The sequence below is a fragment of the Rhinopithecus bieti genome, unplaced genomic scaffold (genome assembly GCF_001698545.2).
Source record: "Rhinopithecus bieti isolate Rb0 unplaced genomic scaffold, ASM169854v2 scaffold_65275, whole genome shotgun sequence".
NCBI lineage: Eukaryota > Metazoa > Chordata > Mammalia > Primates > Cercopithecidae > Rhinopithecus > Rhinopithecus bieti.
In genome coordinates this window covers 1,151,650-1,165,948 of record NW_016826376.1, presented here as the reverse complement: position 1 = coordinate 1,165,948, position 14,299 = coordinate 1,151,650, and the positions used below count along the sequence as shown (strand labels likewise).

General features: G+C 38.4%; 1 protein-coding gene across 1 annotated transcript in view; it reads left to right on the top strand.

The window, feature by feature from the left end:
- Window positions 1–14,299, top strand: part of MAP3K5 (mitogen-activated protein kinase kinase kinase 5) — a 248,516-nt gene that overhangs the window by 67,669 nt on the left and 166,548 nt on the right. Inside the window, exon 2 of the mRNA XM_017863432.1 lies at window positions 11,055–11,194. Within this exon, the coding sequence (XP_017718921.1) occupies window positions 11,055–11,194 (140 nt within the window). The remainder of the gene's footprint in view (window positions 1–11,054; window positions 11,195–14,299) is intronic.

The window sequence follows — 14,299 nt, the reverse complement described above, 5'->3', positions numbered from 1 at the left end:
GAGTGCAGTGGCCGGATCTCAGCTCACTGCAAGCTCCGCCTCCCGGGTTTACGCCATTCTCCTGCCTCAGCCTCCCGAGTAGCTGGGACTACAGGCGCCCGCCACCTCGCCCGGCTAGTTTTTTGTATTTTTAGTAGAGACGGGGGGGTTTCACCGTGTTAGCCAGGATGGTCTTGATCTCCTGACCTCGTGATCCGCCCGTCTCGGCCTCCCAAAGTGCTGGGATTACAGGCTTGAGCCACCGCGCCCGGCCATGCAGCTTCTTTATAATCCTTGTGGTAAGCTAAAATTTGTCCCTCATCTCCCCTGCCACCGTAATATCTATGTCAAAACTCTGGAAGGTGTGCATGGTACCTTATTTGGAAAACAGGTCTTTGCATATATGGTGAAGTGAAGGATCTTGAGATAAGGTAATCCTGGATCATCTGGGTGTGTCCTAAATGCCATCATAAGGTTCCTTATAAAAGAGGCAGAGAGCAATTTGACACCACATGCATACACATCACAAGCCAAGGAATGCTGAAAACTTAGAATCTTGAAGGGGCAAGGAACTGATTCTCTTCTAGAGCCTCTGGAGGAAGCAAGGCTCTGGCCCTGCCTACACTTTGGTTTTGGACTTCTGGCTTCTAGAACTGTGAAAGAAGACATTTCTGCTCTTTTAAGGCATCAAGCTTGTAATAATTTGTTACAATGGCACAGGAAGCTAATGCAATTCTCTTTTAACATTCTGGGCAAAATAATCGATTAGAAATGAGTTAATTTTCACAAGGCAAACATGCCGGAGTAACCAGCACCTAGATCAAGAAGTAGAACTTTACCAGCACCCCAAAAGACCCTTTTAAGCCCCCTTTAGTCATGGCCCATCCTCTCCAAGGTGTGCGCCGTTGTGACTTTTAATATTGCAGAATCACACGGTGCCTAGTCCTCTGTATCTGGATTCCTCCTCTCAATAATGCATTTGTGAGATTCATCCATGTTGTCACATGTGGTTGTAGATTTTTCATGCTCATTACTGTATAGTACTCATTGTCTCTAGATAGCATGCTTTTTAATTTCTTCTGCTGTTAATGGTTTACAAATACTATGGCTATGAACATTCATTAGATGAACACATATCTGTGTTTCTATTGGGTATATAACGAGAAGGGGAATTCCTGAGTCCAGGAAGCCTCATTTCTTTCTGTACTCTAAGTTGACAACCTCATCTACATTCACTGTTTCAGTGGTCACTCATTGCTATGACTCTTTTTTTTTTTTTTTCTGAGTTGGAGTCTCACTGTCGCCCAGGCTGGAGTACAGTGGTGCGATCTCGGCTCACTGCAAGCACCACCTCCCGGGTTCACGCCATTCTCCCGCCTCAGCTTCCCGAGTAGCTGGGACTACAGGCATCTGCCACCAGGTCTGGCTAATTTTTTGTATTTTTAGTGGAGACAGGGTTTCATCGTGTTACCCAAGATGGTCTCAATCTCTTGACCTCGTGATCCACCCGCCTCGGCCTCCCAAAGTGCTGGGATTACAGGCATGAGTCACTGTGCCTGGCCTGCTGTTATTCTTACATCTTTCTGTTTTTGATCTTTCTGCTGAGATTCAAAAGGACTGCTATCAGTAATATATTCACACCCCACCCCCCAATTTAGTGTGTTCCAATTTGAGCTCAAGCTCCTATCAAAAAAAAAAAAAGGAAGTTTGACCAGATGTGGTGGCCCGCACTTGGGAGGCCTAGGCGGGTAGATCACTTGAGCCCAGGAGTTCGAGACCAGCCTGGTTAACATAGTGAGACTTTGTCTCTAAAAAAAAAAAAAATTAGCCAGGTATGGTGGCGTGTACCTGTACTCTCAGTTACTCAGGAGGCTAAGGTAGAAGGATTGCTTCAGCCCAGGAGTTGGAGGCTGCAGTGAGCCATGATTGCATCACTGCACCCCAGCCTGGATGACAGAGTGAGACCCTGTCTCAGAAAATACCACAAAACCTCCCTTACTATGTTAATGGCAAATCATTATCCTTGATTATGCATGTTCAAAGCAGAATCATCTTTAATTCTTTCTTTGCCTATAAACACCAAGTCCCTGAAGCCTGTTGGGTTTCCCTACGTGTTGTCTGTGTTAGCTGAGGGACACACTCTCTCAGATGACTCCCACACGATCTCCCAGCCCCCAGTCTGTGTAGTCTATTATCCATCTACAAATTCTAGTTTTATCTTTCCAAAGCAAAGCTTAGATCATGACATACATCTTCTCAAAACCCATGGACATGGATGGATCCATCCATTGGTTATAGAATCAAGTCAAAATTCTTTATGTTGGATTTCTATGTTTTCAAAAGTTTGCCTTCAACATCATTTCTATGAGAAATTACTCATATAAGGCTTTATCAGGAGGTGTTGAATTGTATAATAGCATTATCTTCAATCACATTTTGATGATTCCTTGCTCAAAGGGTCTCCTCTGGGCATTTCTTGTCCTGGCTCCATGTGATTACCATTAATGGTGAGTTTACTGTGCCTAGCACACATGTAATCCTTACAACAGTTTTGTGCAGTCAATACCTATGTTGTTATTCCCAATTTATACTTGAAGAAACCACAGCTCAGAGAGTTTGAGGTATTGTCTGACGTCATCCATCCAGAAACGTAACTGGGATTCAAACTCTGAAAGTCAGAGAACAGCTTGTCTGTTATTTACATGCTCATTACTCTTCTGGAGATGGGAGTGTTTCCTTTCCAGCTCTTCAGCTCCATGGAGTGGTTTACTGAGGCTGCGTGTCCTCCTGGCAGAGAGCTGTGGCTCTAGGTCCTGACCTTCTGGTCTCATCACCTCTGAAGGATGTGTACTTTCTCCGCCTTCACATTCTCTAAAGCTGAGCTCTTGCAGCTATTGCCTGGGTAAGGTGTCTTTAGTTATTATAACACCCATCTTCGTTTTGCACCCTCCTCTGTCTCTGTTTCACTCTTCCTCCCTCTTCCTCTTCTCTTTTTCTCTTCTGCCCTCCCTCCCCACTAGGTTTCTCCCTTTTTCTCTCTTCCCTTTCCTTTTGTAAGTGTAGTGGCTCTCAACTCTTTTTAAGGTTAACCCCTGGAAGTAAAAAATATCCCTCTGATTACCTCCGTACCAGGCCTCACTTAGCGGATTAACAACAGCAACAAAAAGCCAGCAAAACACTTCAATGTAATACAGTGTCACCAAATAAGAAAATTAGGGCTGGGTTGGAGAGGTTAGGTATGATTTGCTTTAGCAATATAAGAATGATTCATGTTTGAATCACCATGCAGACATTTATTAGAGTTTAGTGATGAGGAAATTATGGGCCAGAATATACTGTTGATATAAATTTGCATCATTTTACATGGTATAATTAACCAAATAACACACAAGAAATTAAAAGGAAGCTGATGAAGCTGAAAGAGTAGTCATTTATAGTAGGGATTGCCAAACCATGACCAATTCAAGGCTACAATGATAGATGATTCTTATGTCCTTCTTGAAAATTGCAACAATCCTAGCTGTATAACAGGACTTTTGCAGTTTCCCGGTGTTATCTACTTGCCAAACTTTAGAAAAGTGACTTGGAGTCTTTAGGAGACTCTACCAGAACATGACTTTTAGGTTAGATTTCAGCAAATACCAATTAACATCTTCCTTCAACTCAACTCTTCTCTTCACAAGCAGCAGCAACTCATGTGAGATATTTAACTAACAGATACCCTATTATGAAGGGAAAATTCAATTTAAAAACCCCGCAGACTATCAGCCACTGCCATTTGACGACCAAAATGCAATTAAGCTTAATAGTTTAATGTTATTACCCTAAAAATTTTATTATGCTTTAATAAACCCCTGGTAAACCTCATGTTATCCTCCATTTAACATTAACTCAATTGGAACAGGGAAGCAAATTACACCTTAGGTAAAAATGTAGGAGATTTTTGTGTCTTTATCTATACTTTTAAATGACTAACTTTCTTAAATTTCTAAATGTGGCAGTTTTACTTACAGTATTATTACGACAACTCAATTAGATAATTATTAAGTGCATTTACTCATGAAATACACAATAAGACTGGTATGATTTGATCCCCAAATCTATTTTCACATCTCACTTGTGTTCTGAACTTGTGAATTTCTGTCTCCTGTAAGTTTAGGATGTGAGTCAGTGAAGAGTTAAAAGAGCTTGGACTGTAGAGCTGAATTGCTTGGGTTTGAATTCCGGTGGCAACACCATCTAGCTGATCTTTGACAGATACATTCTCTGCTTCAGTGTCCTGAAATAATACTGCCCATCACAAAGGGGAAGATTGAGTTAATATTTGAAAAGCATATAGTGCCTGACACATAGTGAGTACTGAATATATGTTTATAAAATGTAATGGATAAACTGTTCCTCCTATAAATGGGGCTCAGGAATTCTGGAGTATCAGGCATTTGTTTAATGTATTATAATTACATCTTCATTTGTATTTTTAATATGTCTTAGGATCATTTCACAAGGAAGATAATTTTCACCTGTTTGTTTTACTACTTTTGAGAAGGTACCCAACAGAGTCAGGAAGTAGCCACAGAGAATATTTTCTTTAGTTAGGTAATGAAATATTACCGTTTAAACAGTGCTGTGTTACTGGAAGTCCTGGCGAGTATAACAAGGCAAAAACAAAAAACAAAAGGCATACAAATTGGAAAGGAAAACATAAAATCACTTTTAGTTGCAGATTACATGACTGTCTATGTAAAATAATACATATAAAATAATATATATGAAAAAGCTTCTGGAACTTATAACTGAGTTCAGTTAAATTTCAGGATACAAGATCAATCTACAAAATTATTGTATTTTATGTACTAGCAATGAGCAATTATGATTTGAAAATTTTAAAAACAGTACCATCTATAATAGCACCAAAAAAAGAAAACATTTAGGTTTAGCAAACTATGTGCAGGATCTACATGTATAAAATTATGAAATACTAATGAAAAAAAATCAGTGGCGACCTAAGTGGAGAGATATTCCATATTCTTTTTTTTTCTTTTTTTTTTTGAGGCAGAGTGTTGCTCCGTCACCCATGCTGCAGTGCAGTCATGTGATCTTGGCTCACTGCAGCCTCTGCCTCCAAGGTTGAAGTGATGCTTGTGCCTCAGCCTCCCAAGTAGCCGGGATTATAGGCATGAGCCGCCACACCTGGCTAATTTTTGTATTTGTAGTAGAGACAGGGTTTCACCACGTTGGCCAGGCTGGTCTTGAACTCCTGGCCTCGAGTGATCCGCCTGCTTCGGCCTCCCAAAGTGTTGAGATTACAGGTGAGATATTCTATATTCATGGATTGAAAGACTCAATGTTGTTAAGATGTCAGTTGTCTCTAAAGTGATTTTTTAGATCCAACACAATTACAATCAAAATCCCAGGATTTTTTTGTAGCTATCAATTGATAGATATCAACAGCCAGCTGATTCTCAAATTTACACAGGAAAGCAAAGAGAACAACTACAACAGCCAAAACACATTTGAAAACAGAATAGAGTTGACCTACCTGATTACAGCAGCTACCGTAAAGCTCCAGCAGTCAAAACAGTGTTGTATTGACAAAGGATAAACACATAGTTTTCATGAAATAAAACAGAATCCAGAAATAAACCCACCAAAGTATAGCCAGTTAATGTTTGATGAAAATGCAGAGGCAATTCAATGGAGAAAGGACAGCCTTTACAACAAATATGAACCTTGACCCATGCCTCACACCATATACAAAAATCAACTCTAAATGGTTCATAGACTTAAATTTAATGTAAAGCTATAAAACTTCTAGAAGAAACCATAAAAGAAAACTTTTGTGACCTTGGGTTACGCAAATATTTTTTTTCAATACCACACCAGAAGCACAATCCATTAAAGAAAAAGTGGATGAACTGGACTTAATTAGATTTAAATATTCTTCTCTTGTAAAGACACACTGAAGAGAATGAAAAGACAAGTCATAATCTGACAGTATCTGCAAATTACATATCTGACAGAGGAACAATATTCAGAAAATATAAAGAACATTCAAACCTCAACAGTAAGAATACAAACTCAACAATAATTTTTAAATGGGCAAAAGCATTGAGTACTTAACCAAATAAGATATACAGATAGCAAATAAGCACATGAAAAGATGCTGAACCTCATTAGTCATTAGGGAAATACAAATTAAAACCATAATGAGATACCACTACATACCTATCAGACTGGCTTTAGAAGAAAAACTGACAGTACCAAGCACTCACAAAGATGTTGGACAGTTGAGATGCTCCTCATGCTTTGCTGGTGGGAATGCAAAATGTTTCAGTCACTTTGGGAGAGCTTGGCATATTCTTATTAAGGTAAACATACCCTTACTTATGACCCAGTAATCCTACTCCTAGGTCTTTACTCAAGACAAATGAAAGCATATGTCTATATAAAGACTTGTATATGAATAGCAACTTTATTCAAAATTGCCCAAGCTGGAGACAACCCAAATGTCCTCAAACCTGTGGTTGGACATCTGTGGATGAATCTCACGTGCATTTTGCTAAGTCAAAGAAGTCAAACCCAAAAGGCTACATACTGTATGATTCCATTTATATGACAATCTGGGAAAGGTAAAATTTTAGGAACAATAAATAAATCAGTGGTTGCCAGGGGCTGGGATTTGGGGGGCGGGGAAGACTAACCTCAAAAGGAGAGCATGACAGAGATTTTGGGAGTGAAGGATCTATTTTGTATCATGACTATGCTGGTATATATGCATTTTTCAAAACCCATTAGACTGTACATCAGAGACAAAGAGAATGAAGTTTGCTGTATGACAATTAAAAAGTAAATTTAGGAAAGAATAGAAATGTCTTAGAACAAGTCACTTATTTGAATTTGAAATAGAAAAAAGCCAACCTTTTTCTAAGTTACCGTACTGTATTACTGTATTTTAAAATTAGACCAGTAAGCACCTTTCAGTATTCTTTATAGCATCCAGAAATGGATCTGTTCCTGCTTAGATGTTCAGAGGTAATAAATATACCTTACTTTGCTTGCACCATTTATTTTAAATATCTAGGCTGGGCACAGTGGCTCATGCTTGTTATCCCAGCACTTTGGGAGGCTGAGGTGGGCAGATTACCTGAGGTCAGGAGTTCAAAACCAGCCTGGCCAACATGGCGAAACCCTGTCTCTACTAAAAATACAAAAATTAGCCGGATGGATTAGCAGGTGCACACCTGTAATCCCAGCTACTTGGGAGGCTAAGGCAGGAGAATCACTTGGAACCCGGGAGGTGGAGGTTGCAGTGAGCTGAGATCGTGCCACTGTACTCTAGCCTGGGAGACAGAGTGAGACTCCATCTCAAAAAAAAAAAGAAAGAAAAAAGAAAAGAAAAAAAAGAAAAAATCTAGTTTCTCTCTTAATCTGAAAACTTTCTGCAGTGTTTTTATTTTAGCATCTAATTCAACATGTCAGTTCTCCGGAAAAATTTATCCCCTCCTTTCATTACTGTAACTTAGCTAGTATTTTCTTTGCATGTCTCTTTATTTTCATCAGTAAGTGTTTTATTTGGTTTCTTCAAGTCCCACATAACGCAGCTTCTTGATTTTAAAGCAATGTGATTGACTGCTGAGTGGCTGGCACCTGTGGGAGGAGGAAGCCGTGTGGGTGCAGGAGGCAGCTGGGCTGTGTGGGTAGGATGCAATGACTCACTTTTGTCATGTGTTGATTTTTGATGCAGAAATGTTAAGGACCCCAAAAGAAAACTCTTTATTTGTATTAAAAGTCCTTAAGTCATTTTAGCCTCGAGGGGGGAAAAAATCCTTCTGAAGCTCCTTTGACCTGTCTTCCCATTTCATAAACTTCTTCTGTGTCTTTTACCTCAGTTTCATCTGATTGATTTCTCATTCACCAAAGTTTAATGTTAATTTCATACCCATTAGACAAGATGGACTCTGCACCAAACAGCTTCTCAAACGTCTGCGGTATTTTTATGTGCTGCACTTTGGTTTTATATTCTGTCACACAGGTCTTGAATGTTGTTCATTTTATATTTTGATAGGTTCCTAAATTGTGAAAGTAATCAATGTTCATAATAGAAATTGTGGGAAATATAGAAGGTATAAAATAGAAAAATAAAATAATCCATAATCTCTATAACACAGCTCTTACCAACAAAAGTTGGTGTAAAACTTTTCAGGTATTTTTTTTATGCACATGGATATATACATAGAATGTAAACATCCTAATGCACTCATTATAATGTATACATTGTATTTTTAATGTATATGCTATACATGGCAGTATGTATATTATATTTTACTTTTATTTTACTTAATATAGTTTGAATTTATCCCCTGTCGCTAAGTATTCTTCTACATTTTTCTTTTTCTTTGGTTACATGTAATCCCATTATTTGAAATTATGATATACATATATATCTCTCATGATTACATATATACACATACACACATACATATATAACCATTTTCTTACTGATAGGTATTTAGACATTTTCCATTACTTTATCGTAAAAAATAATTTTTCAATGGACAGACAGGTAAATCTATTTTCACATTTATAATAATCTTCTCAGAGTAAATTCCAAGGAATGGAATTATTGGGTCAGAGTGTACATAATTTTTAGGATTTAAGCCTCCTAGAAAGTTTACACTTGGCTGGGGTGTGGTGGCTCATGCATCTAATCCCAGCACTTTAGGTGGCTGAGGCAGAAGGATTGCTTGAGGTCAGGAGTTTGAGACCAGCCTGCGCAGCATAGTGACACCTGTGTTTACGAAAAAGTTTTAAAAATTAGACAGACATGGTGGCACACACCTGTAGTCCCAGCTCCTCGGGAGGCTGAGGCTGAAGGATCGCTTGAGCCCAGGATTTTGAGGCTGTGCATATACAGTGAGCTATGATTTTGTCACTGCACTCTAGTCTGGGCAACAAACTGAGAACTGTCTGCCTTTAGAAAAAAAGAAAAAGGAAAAAAACGAAAGAAGAAAGTTTACACTTCCCACAGCATAAAAGAGTGTCATTTCTCTGCATTTTCATTGACTTCTTTACTTTGCTCACTTAGGCAAAACAGTTGGCATTTTATAGTTGGTTTAATGTGCATTTATTAGAAGCAAGATGAAGAATAATTTCTCATATGTTTATTTACCATTTTAAATTTCTGTGAATTTGCTTGCTGATGTCTATAGTGTGATTGTCTAATGTAATGTTTTTATCATTGCTGAGTTATTTTAAATTGATCATAAGAGATGATTTATAAAGATATTAACCTTTCATCTCTCAAATATTGCATAATTTTTAACAAATTATCTTCTTTTAAATTTGTTATATATTAACATTTTCATCGTAATTATGAATGGCTTCTGTTTTATATTTCCAAAATGTTTATTGCAATTACAAAGGAAGCTCTTTGTTTTCATAATAGTTTTGCATCTTGATGCCTTACTAAATTGCGTTATTACTTCTAATAGCTATTCAGCTAAGTCTGTTGGGGTATTTGGTTGACATCCACAACATCTGCAAGTAGAGATAATTGTGTATTTTATTTTCTAGAATTATATCTTCTTACTTTCTAGAAATCTTATTGCAGTGGCTGGGATTTTTCAGAAAGCCATTATATAATAAGTAGTGGCAATAGCTGACAGCCGTTGTTTCTGATTTTCATGAGAATACCTAAATGCACAAAGTTGGAAGTTGTTATGAAATGTATATTATTCTCTATGTTAAGGAAATGCCCTCATATTTTTAATTTGCAGTTATTATTTTTTAATTTTAAAATTTTATTCTTCTTAGAGCTAGGGGTCTTGCTGTGTTGCCCAGGCTGGCCTCAAACTCCTGGCCTCAGGCAATATTCTCACCTCAGCCTCCTGAGTAGCTGAGATTACAGGTGTGCCACTATGCCCAGCTCAGCAATTATTTTTAGTGATAAATGGATTGAGAATTTTAATTAATGCACTTGGAACATATTCGAGATGCTGATGACTTTTTTCCATTGAGCTATCCTTGCGTCCCCCAAATAAATTTTAAACTACGATCTTGGTCTTATAACACTTGATACATTTTGTTAGTTTTCTTTCATATTTTGTTTATAGCCATAAAGGAGTTTTAGACTAGTCCAAATTTCATTTTTGTGACATTGTCAATTTTTGATATCAAATTTCTACTACCTTGTTACTGGTCATCTTTGAGCCTTGGATGGATTTGCATCTGTGGTTATATTCCCCTTAGTTATATTTTCTATACCTTTTTTCTCTCTTTTTTTCTTGATTATACTTACCAGGGACTTACTAGATATTAGTTATTTAACTCTAAAACCCAATTCTGGATTAACTAATAAGCTTACCTATTTATTTTTTTAAGTCTCATTTTACATGTGTTACCGCTATTTTTTATGAATCTGCTTTTTAAAAAAAAGTTTTCTTATTTGAAACCTTAGTTAACTTGTTTTAATGCTGAAATTTATGAGAGAGCATTAGCCCCTGCTTCTCACCATCACAAATTCTCCTCGGTTTCCAGTAATCATGTGATCTCCTTCTTCTTTAAAAAAATGCAGGTTTGGGCCAGGCATGGTGGCTCACACCTGTAATCCCAGCATTTTGGAAAGCCGAGGCAGGAGGATTCTTTGAGGCCAGGAGATTGAGTTCCACCTGGGAAACATAGGAAGACCCTGTTACCCTGTCTCTAAATTTTTTTTTTGACTAGCTGGGCATGATGCCTCATGCCTGTAGTCCCAGTTACTAGGGAGGCTGAGGTGGGAGGACCATTTGAACCTAGGAGTTCAAGGCTTCAGTGAGCCACGATCGTGCCACTGCACTCCAGTCTGGGTGACAGAGCAAGACCTTGTCTCTTAAAATCAGAAAAAGGAGGATTGTTACATTTTATAAAACCGCTTCCAGGTAGAGCTGCAAATTAAAAATTCAGTGATAAATGAAGAGGGAAAATCCCTAACATTTCCTTATTTCCTCTTTTGAGTACTAAGATAATTGAAACCAAAATGTGCTGATTGGGCATTCTTTGGGTGTCATCCTTTGGGGGACTTTGTTTTCTGTTTGCAGATATTGCGGTGGTGGAGATGAGCGATGCCTTCCGGCAACCGTCCTTGTTTTACCACCTTGGGGTGAGAGAAAGTTTCAGCATGGCCAACAACATCATCCTCTACTGTGATACTAACTCGGACTCTCTGCAGTCACTGAAGGTACCTCCCTTGTTTACTGAATGTTTCATTTTAGCATCAGCATTTCAGGGATACCGGTTTGTCATCCAAACATTTTAAGTAGCTTTTATTTGTGAAAGGCGTTTATGTGTGTGGTCAGTATGCACCAATTACTAGTCAAACTGGAAGGTTTATCGAGAATTCACTGTAGAAATTTGATGACACGAGTAGGAAAAAAGTTCACATTGAGTTCTGAGTTTCACTTATGGTTGCAACGGAGGAGACTGTGTTAATAGGAAGTCATCGGCGCAGACGTGGAGAAGGGAGATTGCATAAGATATGGTCAAACCTTCATGCTCTGTCACTTTTGGGAGCTTCATGGTGCCCACCGGTCTCCTAACTAAAAGTACACTTCCTCCTTGAAAGTGCTCTGAGAAAGTCTCTCTGAGTATACCAAAATAGTTGGCATCCTCTTTCACTAGGGTGTGATTTAAACTAAGATGGGAGAAAAGGAAGAGAAACTTACTATGTTTGTCTACAAAATTCAACCTGTCTCAATGTCCTCTCCAGTAATAGGAACTTACTGCCATAAAGGCATTTCCGCCGTCCAAAAAAGTTTGCCTAAAATGCTTTTTGCAAGGCCAAGTGATTTTACACTGTATGATTCTTTGAAAAGCATCCCACAGTTCAGTGAAACGCATGCTGTGCTTGCCATCATCCATTTCTTTTGTGAAACTTCCAACTAGCTTCATGTGGCTTTTTCTCAGCTCTGTCTTCTGGCCCAAATCTGAGCCAACCTTGCGACATTGAGCTCTAGAATCCTGAACCATATTACTAATGACTTAGCAATTGTTCTATGAGTATCTCTAACCCATATTTCATGCAAAAAAGTGTCAATAGCATTTTGCATTCTGAGTATTTAAAGCATGTGTGGCTTTCTTTGAGAAATCTGCAGAACTTCACTGAGCAAACGTACCTACTACATGCCAGGCATTGTGCTGGTGATTGACAGGCATATCCCTTTCCAGAATACTCTGAAACAGTTCTAAGAGATTTGCCCCACTTGTCCTAAGTCTGTTTTTTGTCCTAGAGCAATCCTTGACCTGGAGCAATCCTTAAGCCCCTCAATTTTCCTCCAGATTTACCCCTTTAATTAATACATCATAAAATGTTGTAATTCATTTTTAATTAGACATTTTGATTTGCTGCTATTTGCAACCCATATTAGCATTTGATGAAGGAATTAGATTAGTTGATTTAGCTCTTTTCATTTTTCTTTGGATTAAGTTTATGCATGTATTTATTTATTTAGGGTCTCACTCTGTCACCCAGGCTGGAATGCAGTGTCGTGATCACAGTTCACTGCAACCATGACCTCCTGCGTTCATGTGATCCTCCCTCCTCAGCCTCCTGAGTAGCTGGGACTACAGGCGCATGCTACCTCACCCAGCTAATTGTTCTCTTTTTTTGCAGAGATGGGGTTTTGCCATGTTGCCCAGGCTGGTCTTGAGCTCCTGGGTTCAAGTGATTCTCCCACCTTGGCCTCCTAAAGGGTTGGGATTACAGGTGTGAGCCACCACACCTAGACAGATTAAGTTTATTTAAGCAGGCACTATTATGTTGGAGATTTTTTACTCTCTACAGTATTTGCTCTTGCTCCTACTAGTATCTGGTGATTTAATTTTGTGCCCATTCTTTCCTAGGGAAGTATTTTTAAATGAAATAAACTTACATTTGAGAGAAAGAGATAAAGCTAATCTTACCACACATATGTCTGGGACAAATAAACTGGCTTATTGTTTTAAGCTAGCCTTTGTCTAGAGGTGTTACTGTCATTTGACTGAAGTAGTTCCTTAAAAAGGCGAATGATGTCTAAACTGTGCTCATTTATCTTGTACATATTATCTGCTTCTTATTGAGCACTTACTATGTGCTAGGTACCAAGTGCTTTATCTCCATACATTTTCAAATTCTTAAAGGAGGGGCTGGGTGTGGTAATCCCAGTACTTTGTGGAGCTGAGGCAGTTGGATCCCTTGAGGCCAGGAGTTCAAGACCAGCCTGGCCAACCTGATGAAACCCTGTCTCTACTAAATACAAAAATTAGCCAGGTGTGGCAGCACATGCCTGTAATCCCAGCTACTTGGGAGGCATGAGAGTCCCTTGAACCAGGAGGCAGAGGTTGCAGTAAGCTGAGATCACACCACTGCACTCCAGCCTGGGCAACAGAGCAAGACCCTGTCTCAAAAAAATCCCAAAACAAAGAATAATAATGATAATAATTCTTAAAAGAATTCTGTGAGGTATATATTCTATTAGCATTTTTTTTAATATCAAAAACTGAAGCCCAAAGAAATTCAGTCATTTGCCTAAGGTGATATAGCTAGGAAAATTTGGAATTAGGACTGCCTGACTCCAAAACCTGTTGCCCTTGACCACTAAGCATTATTGCATTATTGTCAGTTACTTCTAGTTAAAATTATATCATATATTTCTGCTGAGTGTATTCATTTAGAAAAACCTATCAGCTATGCCTCCTGAGTTTTCCTAGGTAACATCCGTCTTTTTTTCTTTATTCTTTATTTCCTCCTATTAACTGAAACTTTTGCTGTTTTCTTATTTAGACTATTCCTAGCCTGGTAGGTCATGTGTCTGGTTGCAGAGGACAGAAATATCTGGGATAGGAAGCATTTTTGGCAGTCTAGCAATTTCCTCTGAGTCCTGAAAGTTCCTCAGGTCCTGTGCTACTGAAAATAATTGGTGTGTGTATGTATTTTTAGTTTTATTCCTTTCTGGGCAGTTAGTTAAAGATGTAACCCTTATTCCTGCCATTGACCAACAGATAGGAAAACTGCAATGAAATAAGCAGAACAAGAGATATTTAAAATAATATATCATGTAAGGATTAGCCAAGCAAAATAAAAACAAAGCATCCCTCTGTTTTCACAGGGCAAAGACAGTTTTAGAATGCTATTCTTGTCATATGTTTAGTTTCACTTAGGTTGATTCTTTGGCCATCTAGAAAGTACAGCTGCACAAGTTTTATTTTAATCTGTTGCTCTTTGTAGAAGACTGCAGTTTCTCTTTGGTGGCAAATTCTCAGGAAGAAATTGTAAAAAAAAAAATTTTTTTTAAATTTAAGCTCCTGG